Genomic DNA, 17,892 nt, shown 5'->3' on the forward strand with positions numbered 1-17,892 from the left:
CCTTTAATTTGGTCATTATCACATTTTCACGAAAATGGTCATCTAACACACTATCCCTTACATAACAAGTTTGATTTTTATGTATTTGTAATAGTTCAAATACATAAACACTAACGATAAACTTATATCTTTTGCAGCTGACATTTCGTTGTAGAAATGGCGGGAAAACATCCAACGTGTGACGTTGCCATTAATCATCAGAGGACGTCACGTCAGCGCGCGGACGTTAAAATACTATCCAGGTAAGGTGGCGTCATTAAGGCTTGTTTAAAACACCATTGGTAAGGAGTGAATAGCTCTACAGTTTCTAGCGAGGTGAGTCTGCAAATATGTCGTTTTCAGTTTTTCCCCAGGTTAAACAGGTCAAACGTGCAAATAATGACCAAAGATACTAGATTACCATTTATTACCTGCAAGAAGCTACTCACGTTATTGACCTTGAGAATTAATATCCGCGCGTTTCTGGTCTCGTGTGACTTATGTGTTGATTTAAGCCTGTACAGTAGCGTTTTAAATAGTTTGCCTGAACAGGCCGCATGAATGAATTGATAGGCGTTTCACACGCAGAGCATATAAGGAGACCATGGCGGGCGAGCAGCAGCTGCTGCTGGTGTGACACGGTTGTTTGGACTCTCAACTCGCTGAGCTTCCAGTTCTTTTGTAATACAAAGCCGACGTTTCATTCGAGCATCGAAAATCATTTCCTCAGGGCTTGGGTTTTCAGATGCATTAGCTTTCCACACCTGACATGCCGGTGTTTGTGGAAGACCCCTCTCAGTTCTCCAAAGAGAGGCTGAAGTCGGAGCTCATAGCGCATAATGTGGATCTTCCCCCACCGGAGAGCAAGAAACACGCTTATGTGGAGCTTTATCTGAAACATGTGAGGACAAACAGCACAGATTTCTCTAGTGATGAAGAGGAGGATCATTTTAATGCCAACGTGAGTTAAAAACGCTGGTTTAGCAGCTGTAGAAGTCACGTTATTAGTCTTCATATCTGAAGACTGTTGACTTGACTGTTTTGATTAGCAATATGTGTTGCATCTTGCAGACAGGTTTGTAGGATTCCCCAAACTGTTTCCATATCTACACGTGTCTCTCCAACAGTTTGACGCAAGGTGGCGTGATTGAAATAGATTTGATTTGTGCTGTGAATATTCATACCCATATGTTCTTTGCTTTCAAGCTGTTGAGGAGTTTGTAGGTCATTGCCTGTCATCTCCCAACTGCAGTGAAATACAGTTAAAGCATGCATGCATCTCAAAACATCAAAGACTGTTCTGTCAAAATGGGGAATTTTTTTTTTTTTTTCTCCCTTGTGTGAGGCTGAAACATGATTCCTCAAAGTTGTCGAATAGGGCTCCAGCTGTCTCACGCACTCTCTCTGGCTGTGTGTAAGACCACTGCAGGTGTGTGTGTGTGTGTGTGTGTGTGGGTCGGTCAGGGGCCCACAGAGGGGGCTGGGGAATCTGGGTTAGAGCCATCTTAGACTCGGGTGTCAAATTCTCAGTTTATGATTAGAAGTGTTCAATGTGTGATGACCAAAGTGGTGTTACCCTGGAAAGTAGCATGGTTTAGTTTAATTTTTTTTTATATTTTATGTTAACAAACCTTTTAAATTACAAACCCTTTTGAATTGTATCTCTTACTGCAGGGGTGGGGAATGTTGATCCTGGAGCGCCATTGTCCTGCAGAGTTTTGATCAAACCCTGAAAAAAACACTCACCTGCCTGTAACTTTAGTAATCCGGAAGACCCTAGAAATCTAGAAAATCCTGATTAACTTCAGGGGTGTTTAAATAGGGTTGGAGCTAAACTCTGCAGGACAATGGCCCTCCAGGATCAACGTTCCCCACCCCTGTATTACTGGCTCAAATATTGTCTGCGTCCGAAAACTGGAAGATGTTGCCTTCTGAGGACACATTTCAAGGTAGTAAGGCATCAAGGCACATCCGAATCCAATGTTAGCTTCACTTCCTGTCTCATGAGATACCTTCCTCAGATCGATTTTTGAAGGAAGCATGGATGTATCCTTAAAGGAACACTCCACTTTTTTTTGAAAATAGGCTCATTTTCCAACTCCCCTAGAGTTAAACAGTTGAGATTTACCGTTTTCGAATCCATTCAGCCGATCTCCGGTTCTGGCGGTACCACTTTTAGCATAGCTTAGCATTGTTCATTGAATCTGATTAGACCGTTAGTATCGCGCTTGTCAAGGTAAAGAAAAAGTTTCGGTGGTTTAAATCGGCGCTTGTGACTTAAAGTCGAGTGCTTTTACTGTAATAGAAGCGATTGAGAGCGCGGCTCATGGTTGCATAGCAACGACAGACGCCACTGGAGCGAAAGCGCATTGGAAAGGAGAATGCGGCGCGGAAGCGATATGTGAATGCCCCTTAGAACGGCGACTTTTTCTTTGCATATCAGACAGGTAGCAACTAGAGAATAAGAATAAGAATAATTTAGCGGGCCGGATTATGTTTTATTTTTGAGATCAGTTGCGGGCCGGCAGTTTGAGACCACTGATCTAACGTCTTTGCTGCTTACTTGGCGGCCACGGCCAGTGCAGCTGGCATCCAACTTAAAGGTGCATTGCTGCCCCCTACAGTACTGGAGTGTGAAACAGATTAGTGGGGGAAAAAAAACAGATGATGACTGCGTGCGTGGCGGTGGGTGGTGGGCCGGCCCGCCGGCCGTCCTGGAGTACCGGCCGTTCTGTGATTCTCCAGATCACACAGATGGCCAGTCCGCCCCTGGCTGGGTGGATCGGTTGGTTGCTCGTTCCTGGTTCTTCCATTTTACACACCTGCTCTGGCTGCCGTTACACGCGCTTGCTAACTGGAACTGGGCGCGTTCGTTACGTTCAACTCCCGGTATAACATTTTTTACAAAATAAAATAATGCAAAAAAAAAAACAATAATAAATAAATAAAAAATCGATTTTTGAAAATTTAATAATCGATTCATACTCGTCCATAACATACTCGCGATTAATCAATAATCGATTTTTTTCACCACCCCTAATTATATATATATATATATATATATATATATATATATATATATATATATATATATATATATATATATATATATATATATATATATATATATAAAAAAATACTGTAAACACACATTATACACTCCCAATGACTTATGATTTTTCAAGTGAGACAAGAGAAACACTTAAATAATGTAAGTGTTTTGGTCTAATGTCTTAGCTAGCAAACAGTCAGCTCATTTAGGGTCATTAGCTGAAAGTAGCCTTCTGATAAATTCCATTTAAATAAGCACAAAACTGCTGTCGAGCTTTTTTGCTAGAAAAAAATATGGATATTATTGGTGGCTCAAGGCAGGATCAGTGAAGACTAGGAAATGAGACTATTAGTGGTCTGTGATTTTTGTTTTATTGTTGAAGTGGTCTGCCACCTAAAAAGTTTGAGAAACAAAGTGCTAGAGGGCTTTCTGACTAAACGCTACATTGAAACGGCTCAGATAAACGTCATCTGTTCTGATCCATTAGCACTGCTGTGCATTTCTGCTGTTTTTACATAACAGTGCAAACCTCATATCTGTAACACTGGTCTTTTTTTTATTTTTTTGTTTTCCTAAATGTCACAAATGTGTTGACTTTTTATCTAGACTCACTTTATTTGGCTCTTTTCTGTGCACCTTATTTTGTGAACGTGGAAAGCGTGCTCAATTCTGCTAAAACGTGAAGAAGTTTCTTTAGCCTGAGGTTGGTATGTGTTGAGAAACTGCTACAGCAGCTAATATTGGATGTGACCCCTTTTCAGAATGTGTCAGTGCAAGATGCAAAGGCAAGAAAGCCTCAAAACAAGAGTCTATTGAGGATTGCGTGAGCCAAGGTTCACCCTTTGGCAAGCTAGTGTCAGCATATGTTTATTAGATTATGCTAAAATGTGCTGATTCCTCACTCTACCATGATGAATCGCTATAATTTCACTGCCTCCAGAGGATTTGATTAAATAGTTTGTTGTGTGTTTATTTCACTGTACAGGCCAAGAAAGAAGCGGCAGACATGGTAGACCTGAGTTTACTGACTGATGATCAGCTGAAAGCCAAACTGCTCCAGTATGGGGTTAAAGCCGGACCCATTGTAGGTCAGTCTGAGTCACGTTTCAAAACAGATTAGGCTATAAATTCAACATGTTCATGTGTGTGTGTTCTCTGAGCAGCCTCCACTAGAGGTTTATATGAAAAGAAGCTGAAAAAGCTGCTGGATTCTTCAGCACGGACCTCACAGCACAGAATCAACGGCACAGGGGATGCAGGCCTCTACTCGGACAGTGAGGAAGAGGCTGAGAGGGAGGAAGATGAGGACAAGGACTCCGGTAGGGAGCAGCATTGATTCTCGAATATTCATTGAGTTGTCTGAATGATTAGTCGATTTATCAGTTTAACAAAGCCTTGAATAAATAAGCTGAACCCAATTAGAGGACTTCAAAACTTCATATAGGATGTGTTCTTGTTCAAAAGCACCTTGACGGAAGGGCACAAAACACTTGAGACTTGTTTGCATGCTAACTAAGGCTGTGTCTACATTAATGCGTATACATTTGAAAACAGCATTTTCCTTTCAAAACACTCTGTCCACACTAGAGCTTTTTCAAGTTTCTCATTCACACTGAAACATCGGATAATGCTAAAATAATCTTACTGTGCATGCTTAAAATGTAATAAAAGCTCACTGAAATGATACTGCGAGACCAAACATAATACAGTTCTTACAATATTTTTCTGGCATGATCATTTTATTAGCATAATATCTTACCATTTACTGGTGTCTTTATTTATTTATTTATTTATTTATTTTCTCCTGTCATCTTTGCAGGAATGTAATATGAAAATTGTACAAAGTAGTAGCATTTATCTTTAGCAACAAAAGTGAATAGCTCATAGCAGGCAGACACAAACTGGTATAAACATAGATATCTATCGGTACAATATGCATCACATGACTAAACATGCATGTTGTAGTCCACACTACAACATGAAAACTGTTTTCAAATGTATCCACTTGGGAGAGTGTCTTCAAAAGCTCAATTTTCACAGGACAAAAAATGTTGTCTTAGTCTGGATGAAAGGCCATACCTTTCAAAGGTATCCAGATTAATGGAGATGTAGCCAGAAGAACTGGCACTAAAAACATGACTTTCTAAGAATTGGACATCTTGTCAGCCATTGTGACCCATCACTAATTTATAGTAAATGTTTTTTTTTTATTGTCTGTATTGTGTTTCTCAAAGACTCTTGTCATTGTTCTTGCTGCTAATACCTTTTTATTTTGCATGTATTCTAGACTCAGAGCAGCTTCGGTCTGAAACTGTGTCCTGTACAGAGACCAGCAAAACAGGAAGCAGAGTAAGTGGCTCTACATGCACCTGAATCCGTCCTTTGTTTCCCCCTGAGACTGAAACATGATTCATCCATTATCTCAACTGGCTCTCCATATTCTGCTATGAGTGTTTTTCTTTTTTTTTTTTTTTTTTTTTTTTCATTAACTTGGACAACATGTTGCTTGAGTCTTTCTGTGTAAAGAGGCAAGGCAAACCAGCTGTCCATCAGTTTAGTTGTGTAAGGCTATAAATGATGTATGTGAGACTGACACTTTTGATGTAGCAAAGAGGCCCTTGATGGTAACTCAAGCTCACTTGGTGGTATGATGGAGTTTAAAGCTGAAGTGTGTAATTTCAATGCCACCAGCATCATAAAATGGTGTCATAAATAATGACAAACAGATAATCCTGCCCTAAAGAGCCAATGTTGCAGTATTTGGCTGCTCAGGACACTTCAGGGTTCTCTAGGTCCTTAAAAAGAGTCTTAAATTCAGTTTTTGTCAAATTTAAGACCATAAAAAGTCTTAAATATCCTAAATGATATAAAAAGGAAGTTCATTCTATTTTCTAAATGCATGATATAGATATTGTGAACAATTTATCTGTGGTTATGTTGGTGACTGTGTATTAATATACAAGTACATAAGCCATTTTCGATACATATTGTATAAAATGCGCATTGAGTATTTTAAACATGCAGTTACCCTGTTTTGCTGATAAGCAGTTTTAAGTTCCCAGCTGAATATGTACCATAGCCTGTTCAATTGAGCAAAAGATTCTGAGGTGCGTTATTGATTTTGACATTGTATTGATTTGTTCTTAATGGACATACAGTATTATTTTTGTATTTGTGCAGGTCTTAAAAAGCCTTAGATTTTTTTTTTTTTTTTTTTTTTGCTGATACTCTGTAAACTGAGCAGAAAACCCAACTAAGTAAAAAGGCATTGGAATATTTTTTTTTTTTTTTTTTGTCATTATTGTTTAGAAAATAGCTTTAGCTAGATAAATGTCAATTTTGAGCCTTTTTCCTTCCACATCTAGCTCTTTTATATGGGCTTTATTCAATTTCTGGAGCTTGCATCTAACCCAGTTTCACCCACATACTAAAGAGAGGCAAGCACCAAACAGTTAAACAATGTTTAGCACTACAGAGCTTTGTTTCAACCTACAGAAACAACCTACTAATAGTTGTTTCTGCATATTAAGCTGAACAGGATAAATATTTTAACATAAATGACGCACTGCAGCTTTAATGTCTCAATGTGGTTTTCAGTATTGTGAACAATGGTACCACTCTGTGGTTAAAGTTAGTATGGCATTAAATTGTGACGTATGTTGTATTGCATTTTTCACATCCACAGGTGGGCGTGTTCAGTAACAACAGAGATTTTTACCCACGCTGCTTTGTGCCCTCAACTGGATTTGTAAATGTACAGTATGAACAGTTCTTATTGGGCACAATTATAAAGTGTCCGTCCTGATCTTTTCTGCAGGGGGATAAAGGGGTCAACGGCACTATAATTTATTTCTTCTACAGATTTTGTGGTGTGAAAGATTCAAGAGAGATGTTATAACCAGTTATTTTTTGCCGTCTTGCACATTTTTTTTTTTTTTTTTTTAGAAATGTTTAATTCATTGCACTGAAGGATTATGGGCTTTTGGTGCTACATCTGATTGACTGTTCCAGACTTGTGCTTTATTCAGTTTGGTTCTCTTGCAGGGAAAGATTCAGCACAAGTCTTTAAATTCCACCCAGAATGGCTCTTTGGGTCAAAGTGGGTCCCAGTGCAGATCCTTCAGCATCACTCAGATGGTGGAAGAGGGGAGTGTGTGTTTGAGAGAGTTTGTTCTGAGAGTCTCGATAATTGTGGGATGATTGGCAGCGATTTTGTTTTGAGTCTTGGGGTGTGATTGTATTTGTTTTGTCTGCAGATGGAGAACAGATTCAGTTCTCAGTCAAAACAATCAGAGATTGAGAAAAGATCTGGTCAAAGAAACAAGCAGACGGTGGACAGCAGGGACCTGCGGGTTTGTGCTACAGATAATGTTTTCTTTAACGGCAGCGCTCAAGTCTGACAAAAGCTCTCATTTCTCATCAGGACTACATGAGGCTGGATAAAGACACCATGACCGGCAGATCTCTTTGTTTAACATCTCCATCAACCCATAAGAAAAAAACTGTCAGAGTAACTGCTTTTCCCCCCTCAGCCTTGCTCCTCTCTCCTCAGGGTCTGCCTCTTTGTTTGTCCTCACTCTTTCGGTGGATGGTTAATTCAGCAGACATACTGCATTGCCAGACATCTAATGGGCTTTTACACTCCCTCTGTCCTTTGGGAAATCCCTCTGAGTTCTCTTTTGTTTCTTAATTTTCTCACTTTATTGCACTGACTTCACATACCTGAGAGCTTTAACCTCTGTTAAAAGTAAAAACCAAGGAAAATGCTTCTTTTCAATTTAATTTTAGTATATTTTTAGTACTCCTTCATTTCTCCTGATTTAAAAGTTAAAATGTACTGTGAAGTGCAGTCACTGCATTGATGCTTGGAAGGTCAGAGAGAGGAAAGCGCTCATGAGTTCTATCAAAGGCCTGGCTTTCTTGTTTCTGTGTCTTAGATCTTAATGCTGTGCGCATGAATGCAGCTCACATGATTCTTAAACCCTGTATGGCTGAGCTACACTGTTACTCTTCATCACCTGTTTTAACCCGAAAGCTTTAGGAAAAAATGTATTGTACTTTACAAATGATTGTGATGAGAATGGGAATGTTTTTCCCCTTTATAGCAAGCTTCTGAGAATTTGAGGAAATATACTTAAAATCACCCAAAAATGAAAGTTCTGTCATTACTCACTCACCCTCATGTCGTTCCACACCTGTAAGACCTTCGTTCATCTTTGGAACACAAATTAAGATATTTTTGATGAAATCCGAGAGGTATATGAGCATTATAATCAACACTTTCAAGGTACAGAAAGGTACTAAAAACATCGTTAAAACAGCCGATGTGACTGCAGTGGTTTAACCTTAATGTTATGAAGCGACGAGAATACTTTTTGTGCGCAAAAACAAAAAAATAACGACTTTATTCAACAATATCTTCTCTTCCCAGTCATTGTCCTTATGCAGGTGAGGCAGTAAGCACAGTGAAGGCTTCCATGTTTGCGTCTGAATGCCGTCTCCGTATTGGCCAAAGCTGATCATGTGAGCAGCACGATGCATGCGTGTGAAACTGACGCAGGAGTCGGCCAATAATGAGTCGGCGTTCTGATGTAGAACCTGGAAGCGTTGGATGTTGTTAACATATGAGAATGACACCGAAGAGAAGATATTGTTGAATAAAGTCGTTATTTTTGTTTTGTTTTTGCGCACAAAAATTATTCGTCACTTCATGAAATTTAAGGTTGCACCACTTTTGTCACGTCACCTATTTAACAATGTCTTTAGTACCTTTCTGAACCTTGATTATATAAGTGGTGATTATATATCAAATGACTTGCTAATCTGCCCTGTGTTTTTCTTGAATCTTGGCTGGTAATCCTCTTCCTTTTCACTCTATACTTCCATATGTTTTGTGGTTTTTGTGATGTCCCGATTCACTTCTTTGTGTAGGTTTTCTTATTCAGACTTTTTTTTTTTTTTTTTTGACCAATAGGAACCTGTGATGGATGTTCTTTCAGAGATGTTCCCTGACACTGCCAAAACCCCCACTGGAATCTAGTAAGTACCATCTGGGATATTTCCTCATACTTAAGTGCTACCATTGTTCGCAAAATATTGATTAGCATGCCTCTAATTTAATTTTGACAGTGTAAATTAGTCCTAATGTCTTTTTCCTTCCTGCAGTGCTACAAAGAGACGGCCTATAAAGGGAGCCGCAGGCCGCCCTGTGCAGTTTAAATACCCAGAAATGCCGCTACTGAGTCCGACTACACTGGAGAGGCAGGAGATTCAGCAGCGTCTAGTGCCTCTGTGGGTTCAGATCATGGTATTTCTCCTGGTGGCCTGCCTGCTGTTCCTCATCTACTCATCCATAGAAGAGCCACTCTCCAGTCCTTTCACTGCGCTGCTCGATGGTCTGCACGATGCTGCTCTTATATCCACCTCACAGGACTCCCCTGCCACTGACGATACAGCTTAACACTGATGCCAAAGGAAGTTATTTCAAATTCATCTCAGGTTCTAGTCAGCAAGATGTCATATGATTATCTTTTATAAAGTGGTGTCAGAGGTTTGTGTGTTTGGACTAAATGAAACTTCCACCATACCTGCCTTCAAAGACCTCATAGGATTTTAATCTTGAACTGATGGGGTGTGTAGTTGGCTAGTCCTGTGCATGGAGTGTTTGTTTTCTCTGATTGATCTTTTACTACAAATCTGTATTTTATACAATTTTCCTTGTTTTTGGGTTGTTTGTGCTTTTGTCATCAGCTACCTGAACTTATGCAGGAACACTCACATTCTTCTCTTCCATCTTACACAGCTGGAATAATGAGTAATGTATGGTGTCTTTCAGTTTTTAAATATGTACTTTGTTTTATTTGTGAATAAATAAATATGTTATCCTAAAATTGTTCTTTGCAAGCTTATAAATTCAATTATATTAAGATCAGGAGGCTCTCTAGATGTCAAATTTTGTGCAAATGGGACCAGTGGCCTTAAAAAAGCTTTAAAAGAGCATAAGAATTTCTGAATGAATAAATTGGCTTATTAATAGCTGCCCTGTGTGAACCCCTAAAATATCAGAAAATGATTTACAGCTGCTTTTTCTATTAAATATGACCTTACAAATATGTATTGTAATGGTGTAAAGGATAATTAAATGATTAATGAAGGCAGATACTTGGAGTACTGCAGCTCAGTGTTCTGCAAATTACTTTGTTGTTCATTTATTTTAAAGCTTTCAATATCTCTGTTGTTGATTACTCACAACACAACAGGTGGTCTCATTTTCATCTCATTTGCTCTTCACATTTGTGATTGTCTCTATCACACCAGCAGGGGCCCCTTATGTTGCATCACCAGAGAGGCAATAAAAATGTGAACCATGATCATACAGAGATTCATTTCTCTTAGACTTCTGAAAGATGAATACCAAAATCAATAAGTCTGTTTTGAAGTTTTCTGGAATACTGCTGTTAATCCTCCTACTTTCAGTTTTAATTTTGTTTTCTGTTGTGATCGGTAAGACATTTACATTCAAAGTGAACACAGAACTTGGACAATGGGGAAATACAACCACTATTTATCCCGATTTAAGTCCAGAACAGAGAAAGAATCTGCTGCAGAATTTCAAAGGTAAGGAAAGCTTAATCAGTTTTATCAAAAGTCTAACTTCTTAAATATTTAAATGCTTCATAAATGATGAATATAGTAATAACTATAAATAAATGGTATTTGATATGTGTTATTTGGGGAACAAAACTTGCAGACATGCAGAATATTCTGAATCAGAATTTGATAGTTTTCAGATTATGGAAAAATAAAAATCCAATTAAATGTGTTGCTGTTATATATATATATCTCTGTGGGGGCCTGCAGAAGATCCCACATGACTGCTTTGCTCTTTACCTTTTATACTGGGACCAGAACAAAAGGATCGTAAATGTTTATTACGCCAACACCTGTTTTGGGGGAGAGGAGAAGAGACACCACCCAAAAAGAGGACAGAATTTTCCTTAATTTTCCATCTTCTGCATAATTCTAGTGACTGCTGTGAAATTGAGACCGTTTTACCAACCGTAAGTGCCGTGAGACTTTTAAAATGATACCAAACATGAAAAGGGAAAAACAATACATACAAAAGGTACATTATACATAGAATAAACTTTCAGTGACTTGAGGCAGGGGGAAGGAGAGTTTGTGAGTGTGTGTGTGGGGGGGGATGCTTGCAGGATGCTTGATCTCAGTTTTCGTTTAGCAGGGAAATCAAACCTTACAGAGCTCATACTTGCAGGCTTTGTCTGTTAAGGAGATAAGTGAGAATTGAGATCAGGGCTTGAAAACCCAATGTTAACCCTTTTTTTTTCAGAAAAAAAGGCTAAATCAGAATTTTGACTTTAATCAGAAAATAATGTGGTCAGATTCTCATGTTTTCTTTTCATGTTTCCATAGTGGCAATTCAGATTCCCACAGTGTCATTTTCAGAGTCGGATCAGAACATAAGCGCCCTGCAAGAGTTTGACCTGCTACTAAGGAGGGGTGAGGAACTGATGATGCCCAAAGCATGGGAACTTATAGATTCTTCTTGCATATTTTATATGTAAACCCAGTTTAGAACTCAGAATGTTCTCACAAGGTTCTCCTAAAGTTCTAAACAAACGTTCTTGGTAACAATAATAAAATGTTTGTTCTAAGTTATTTGGTGCTCTTGCAGTCTTCCCAAAGGTTTTCTCATCCAGCCTGGTCAAACATGAGGTGGTGGGAAACTACAGCCATCTGTTCACGGTACCAGGGAGAGAGCCTGATCTGGAGCCGTACATGCTGCTGGCTCACATTGATGTAGTGCCGGCCGATGAGGCGGATGGGTGGGACGCTCCTCCTTTCTCTGCTCAAGAGATCAATGGCTTCATTTATGGGCGAGGAACCATCGACAACAAACAGTCTGTGATGGTACAGTGATTCAGCACTGCATTGTTTTACATTGGAACAAGTGTTTACTCTAACCTGATGCTAACTGTAATGATGTGCTCTTGAAGGGGATCCTTCAGGCGCTGGAATACCTGCTGGAACGAGGTTACACCCCTCGGAGAAGCTTCTACATTGGTTTGGGTCACGACGAGGAGGTCAGTATAAGATCATACTGTATGTTAACCATAGTTCATCTGCTGAAATCAAAGCTTGTCTTAATGCAGCTGTTTAATCGATTTTCTCAGATTAGTGGCCCAAAAGGTGCTGTGAATATTGTGAAACTGTTGAAGAGTCGAGGGGTGAAGCTTCTGTATGTTTTAGATGAAGGTCTCACAATTTTGGATGGTGTGGTAGATGGCCTAAACGATCCTGCTGCCCTGTGAGACCATTGTTTTACTGTATTAATATAATTATTTTAAGACTGAATTATAGTGTGTAATTTATACTTTGTGTGTTTTCGTAGAATTGGTGTTAGTGAGAAGGGTCAGGCCACAGTAAAGCTGAGTGTCAGCAGCGCTCCAGGACATTCATCCATGCCGCCCAGAGAGAGCAGCATTGGCATCTTGGCTTCAGCTGTCAGAAGGCAGGAAAATATGTTCAAATTTACTGTAATATGAAAACTCTAATGATAATCTTAATATAAATATTTTCTTTGCACCTGTAACGGACTATATTGCATTTTAAAAAGCAAGAAAGAATGGAACAAACCCAATGCAAAAGCCGTTATCAACGTTCGTCTGGCACATTTACACCTCTCAAAACTACTGTTTTATAGCAGGTTATAATCAGTGTTGTATTACATGTAACGTGAGTTACTTAATTAGATTACTTTTTCAAGTCACTATTAAAGTACTGCATTACTTTTAAAGGGGTCCTTGATTATGATTTCACTTTTTTAACTTTAGTTAGTGTGTAATGTTGCTGTTTGAGCATAAACAACATCTGCAAAGTTATGACACTCAAAGTTCAATGCAAAGGGAGATATATTCTTTTAAAGAAATCGCTTTTTAAGGACTACAACAAATGGCTGGTAGGGACTACAACAAGCTTCTTTCTGGGTTGGTAACATCACGAACCCCAAAATTTACATAAGGACAGGAGGCAAGGCTGTGTTGGGCTGCTTTAGAGAAGAGGTTGTTGTAGTAGAGTGTTGTTACCATGCCGTCATTTTACGCCAGATTGCTTCACAAACAAGGGTCAATTCAACACTGGATTTGCACAAAAGATCAACATGACAGCACATGCTAGTCGATGAGCTGAATCAACTCCACAGCAACTACATAAATTTATCCACTAACCATTCAGAAACGTCTAGTTTCATTCTAAAAGTTGTAACTTCCTGAGTCTCTCCATCAGTGTCCGACTCCGGTTTGAACAATTTAAGGCTGAACACCGTTACCGACAATCATCGTTTTGGCTGCGTGAGATTCTCCAGCTTTGTTGTTGTTGAGCAACCGAAGCGCAAGCTGTTAAAGCTCTGCCCTCTTCTGGAAAGGGAGCTGGGAGCTGTAGTTTATTTGCATTTAAAGGGACACACACAAAATGGTGTGTTTTTGCTCACACCCAAATTGGACAAGCTATAATAAATGATCTGTGGGGTATTTTGAGCTGAAACTTCATAGACACATTCTGGGGACAACAGAGACTTTTTATTGTTTTAGATCAAGTATTTTTACACTTTTTTTGTTTTGTTTAATTAATCAGATTGCATAATGTTGATGTTTACTGATAAATTAATTAATAATTTTTTTGTTATAAAATTTCTCAGTTTGGAGAAGAACCGGATGCCCAATCTTTTTGGTCATGGTCCTGAGCGTGCCACATTTGAGCACCTGGCACATAAGGTGATCAATCAAAGATGATTTTAAAATGCTTAATGACACTCCTACAAATACTGAGTTGCTTTACACTCTCTTTTGCCTTCTAGTTCGGTTGGCCACACAGAATGATCATGTCTAATCTGTGGCTCTTCTCTTCACTGCTCAGCGGGTAGGCCACGTTTTTGCTCAATACAGTAACTAATATTTCTTAAGTCAGTACATGCTCTAATCTGATCTTTCAAATCACATTTGCAGTATTTTGGAAGGACAGCCTGACACAAATGCCTTTGTAAGGACAACAACTGCCGTCACAATGTTTAACTCGGGTGTGAAGGTGGGCTGTTATTCACATCATTTCCTGTTTATGCACAATTTTATATAAAAAAATACTCTTAGTATGAATGGAGATCTGACTATTTCTTTCTCTCTGACAGATTAATGTAATGCCGGCATATGCTGAGGCTTTTGCCAACTTCCGTATCCACTCATCCCAGACATTGCAGGAGGTTAGAGGTCACGCTGTAGCCACAGCATTAGCACATTTAGTTAGCTCATACTTTTAACTAGATTTGCATTGCTTGACAACAAAGGAATTTTCTGCTCAACCCTGAGTTAAAGCTGCAGATGCTGGAATATACTGATACAAAACTCACACACAGACAGACATTAATAGTAATATGCAAATGGATAAAGAGACTGAAAAGACCAATCAGAATTCAGAATGGTCTTTTCTGTGTTTACGTCTGTTTATCCATTTACTTTCACTCTCAAAACTACTGTATTATAATGTTATAAAGTAAAAAACTACGAAACTACTTTTGCCATTCTACTAATTTTCATTCCACTCATAAATTTTGTATACATTTACAAATTTACTAGTAAAAACATATTAAATGAAACCAGTCTCTCTCTAAATAATCAAGAAAGAAATATTAAGAAATATTAAACTATTAAGAAAAAAATGTTTTTGTAAAGTTTTTTTTTTTTAAGTTTGTAAAGTAGCTGTTTATTTCAATTATGTTCGTTTTCCTTAGTTTTATACTTTGTTTTATGTATTATTAATTCCCTCCTAGTTTAAGTAGTTTTATACTCATCATTTTGTATAATATTGACATGCGATTAATAATTGAACAATCCTTAATCAATTATTAAATTAAATTGCATAAGGATTATTCAGTTCAATTTGATGGAATTATTAATTTACTATTATTTAAATTGCGTAACTCTTTAAAAAAAAATATTTTTTGGATTTTGAGTGAGTTTACTGATAACTAAATTAATGGAAAAATAAATAGATGTACGAAAGAACACCTATCAGAATTGAGTATGCAAATATTAATTGCTGTTGGTTACATTTTAAATACTGAACGTTCTATTGTTGTACATCAGTGGTAGATTTTCAAACTTTAATATATTAAAGGTGCCCTCGAAAGAAAAATTTAATTTATCTTGGCATAGTTAAATAACAAGAGTTCAGTACATGGAAATGACATACAGTGAGTCTCAAACTCCATTGTTTCCTCCTTCTTATATAAATCTCATTTGTTTAAAAGACCTCCGAAGAACAGGCGAATCTCAACAAAACATTGACTGTTACGTAACAGTCGGGGTGTACGCCCCCAATATTTGCATATGCCAGCCCATGTTCCCAACATTATGAAAGGCATTAGACAAGGGCAGCCAGTATTAATGTCTGGATGTGCACAGCTGAATCATCAGACTAGGTAAGCAAGCAAGAACAATAGTGAAAAATGGCAGATGGAGCAATAATAACTGACATGATCCATGATAACATGATATTTTTAGTGATATTTGTAAATTGTCTTTCTAAATGTTTCGTTAGCATGTTGCTAATGTACTGTTAAATGTGGTTAAAGTTACCATCGTTAATTACTGTATTCACGGAGACAAGAGCCGTCGCTATTTTCATTTTTAAACACTTGCAGTCTGTATAATTCATAAACACAACTTCATTCTTTATAAATCTCTCCAACAGTGTAGCATTAGCCGTTAGCCACGGAGCATAGCCTCAAATTCATTCAGAATCAAATGTAAACAATATAACAGTATACAATACTCACATAATCCGCCGCATGCATGACGAACACTTTGTAAAGATCCATTTGAGGGTTATTAGCTGTGTAAACTTTGTTTATGCACTGTTTAAGGCAAGCGCGAGCTCCGTGGGCGGGGAGTGTCAGCATTTAAAGGGGCCGCACAGCATAAATTGGCTCATATTTAATGATGCCCCAAAATAGGCAGTTAAAAAAATGATAAAAAAAAATCTATGGGGTATTTTGAGCTGAAACTTAACAGACACATTCAGGGGACACCTTAGACTTATATTATATCTTGTAAAAAAAAACGTTCGTTGGCACCTTTAAGTTTAATATAAGTTTAGTAAAACCAAAAGTTTATTAATTAATTCCCTATTCACATTCTAGGTTCTAAAGCTGATTGAATCCACCATATCTGATGAGCGTGTGAAGGTAGAGTTTGTGAGTGGATTTGACCCACTGCCCGTCAGTTCTTATGATGACGATACATTTGGGTACCAGATCATAAAGAAAACTGTGCAGGACATTTTCCCTCAGGTCACTGTATCTCCTGGTAAGGCTTTCAGCATTGTCATCACTGTCATATTTGCTCTCTATCAAGAGCTCAAGGGGTTTAAGTGCCTCTTGCAGACATCATTGACTCATGAAGAGCTTTTCTTACTCTTAGTTTTGTCAACAAATCAAAATCAAGTTGTATGATTTCCTCTCACAGGGATCTGTGTGGGTAACACTGACAGCCGGCACTACACAGAACTGTCTCCGGACATTTATCGCTTTGCCCCATCATGGTACAAACCCGGTGATACTGCAAGGTATGACACACGGAATTGGTACTCTATCTGAAGCTGTAAAAGGAACTAAATATTAAACAGCTTGTACTTCCCTTTAGATTCCACGGTGTGAATGAGAGAATCTCCATCCAAAACTATGAAGAGATCGTGCTGTTCTACTTTCAGCTCATGCAGAATAGTGACATTAGGAACTTGCCGGCACCTCGCACCTAAAATGAACAGATGTCATGCTTTGGAATTCTGTGGAATTTATAAGCTTTGTTCTGACTGAATGAACGTGAATATAAAATCTGCACAAAACATATTTTATTCTATGTTCATGTACAGTACTGTTCAAAAGGGGTCAGTCAAAAATTATTTTTAGTTGTTGTTGAAAGAATATTTTTATTCAACTAGGATGCATTAATTTGATCCAAAGTACAGATATTTATAATGTAACAGAAAATTCTATTCATCACAGTTTGCACAAAAATATTAAGCAGCACAATTGTTTTCAAAACATAATAATAAGAAATGTTTCTTGAGCAGAAAATCAACATATGATTTCTGAAGGATCATGTGAAACTGAATGCTGGAGTAATGGTGCTGAAAATTCAGCTTTTCATCACAGGAATAAATTACATTTTAAAAATATAAACAATTAGAAAACCATTATTTTCAATTGTAATAGTATTTCACCATATTACTGTTTTTAATGTATTTGTGATCAAATAAATGTATCCTTGGTGAGCATAAAATACTTCTTTTAAAAGCATAAACAAAATCTTACTGACCCCAAACTTTGAAAAATGACTGTAAATATATTTCCTTAATTTGCTTGAAATGATGCATGTAAAATTACATGATTTATAATAAAAATAATTTTCTTGCAATTCCTTTCTATAGTATATTTGGATAGTTTTCACTGGATGAGTAATTTTTAATACAAATCACTAGGTTCTTTGTTAGAGCCCCCGACTCCCATGTGGACGTGGAGGGGTTACATTGGTGCCGTGACCCGGATGGGAGTGAGGTTTAGGGGGGTGAGGATAACGGACGTAGGCTGGTAAAAGCTGTGTGTGAAAAAGTTATGCATTAGCTTTAAAAGTTATGTATGCATCTTCTGTCCATGCAAAATATGCCTTCCAATGTTTTTAAATCTCAAGATTTTCTTGTTATTGAAAAAAAAGCTATTGTGTTGGTGCTGGGTAACTCAAGGTTAATTCTGAGGCCAGCAGCAGCACACGCAGAGTAACTCTGTAAAC

General features: G+C 38.0%; 2 protein-coding genes across 3 annotated transcripts; both read left to right on the plus strand.

Annotated features, from left to right (window-relative positions):
• Window positions 1-603: 603 nt before the first annotated feature.
• Window positions 604-9,831, plus strand: lemd1 (LEM domain containing 1). Of its 2 annotated transcripts, XM_067371977.1 has the most exons (10): window positions 604-940; window positions 4,017-4,119; window positions 4,195-4,350; window positions 5,319-5,380; window positions 6,717-6,785; window positions 7,088-7,183; window positions 7,294-7,383; window positions 7,455-7,541; window positions 9,006-9,070; window positions 9,197-9,831. In XM_067371977.1, the coding sequence occupies exons 1-10, from the start codon at window positions 749-751 to the stop codon at window positions 9,489-9,491; spliced, it is 1,215 nt and encodes a 404-aa protein (XP_067228078.1). In that variant the 5' UTR covers window positions 604-748; the 3' UTR covers window positions 9,492-9,831. The 2 variants fall into 2 exon arrangements, with proteins under 2 accessions (XP_067228078.1, XP_067228077.1); XM_067371976.1 differs by lacking the exons at window positions 6,717-6,785; window positions 7,088-7,183; window positions 7,294-7,383; window positions 7,455-7,541.
• A 598-nt stretch (window positions 9,832-10,429) lies between these two features.
• pm20d1.1 (peptidase M20 domain containing 1, tandem duplicate 1) lies at window positions 10,430-17,461 on the plus strand. Its single transcript, XM_067371261.1, has 13 exons — window positions 10,430-10,648; window positions 11,465-11,551; window positions 11,727-11,962; window positions 12,049-12,135; window positions 12,226-12,359; window positions 12,444-12,563; window positions 13,749-13,824; window positions 13,908-13,969; window positions 14,056-14,134; window positions 14,235-14,306; window positions 16,245-16,410; window positions 16,570-16,669; window positions 16,747-17,461. The coding sequence occupies exons 1-13, from the start codon at window positions 10,438-10,440 to the stop codon at window positions 16,859-16,861; spliced, it is 1,545 nt and encodes a 514-aa protein (XP_067227362.1). The 5' UTR covers window positions 10,430-10,437; the 3' UTR covers window positions 16,862-17,461.
• The last annotated feature ends 431 nt before the right edge of the window (window positions 17,462-17,892 follow it).

This window comes from Chanodichthys erythropterus, chromosome 20 (assembly GCF_024489055.1).
Source record: "Chanodichthys erythropterus isolate Z2021 chromosome 20, ASM2448905v1, whole genome shotgun sequence".
Lineage (NCBI taxonomy): Eukaryota > Metazoa > Chordata > Actinopteri > Cypriniformes > Xenocyprididae > Chanodichthys > Chanodichthys erythropterus.

Coding starts and splice junctions, on each gene's coding strand:
- lemd1 (XM_067371977.1), top strand. CDS start 749: ATGCCGGTGTTTGTGGAAGACCCCTCTCAGTTCTCCAAAGAGAGGCTG. Junction 7,184..7,293: donor AGATGGTGGAAGAGGGGAGT/GTGTGTTTGAGA, acceptor CTGCAGATGGAG/AACAGATTCAGTTCTCAGTC. Junction 7,384..7,454: donor TGGACAGCAGGGACCTGCGG/GTTTGTGCTACA, acceptor ATTTCTCATCAG/GACTACATGAGGCTGGATAA.
- pm20d1.1 (XM_067371261.1), top strand. CDS start 10,438: ATGAATACCAAAATCAATAAGTCTGTTTTGAAGTTTTCTGGAATACTG. Junction 11,963..12,048: donor ACAACAAACAGTCTGTGATG/GTACAGTGATTC, acceptor GTGCTCTTGAAG/GGGATCCTTCAGGCGCTGGA. Junction 13,825..13,907: donor TTGAGCACCTGGCACATAAG/GTGATCAATCAA, acceptor TTTGCCTTCTAG/TTCGGTTGGCCACACAGAAT.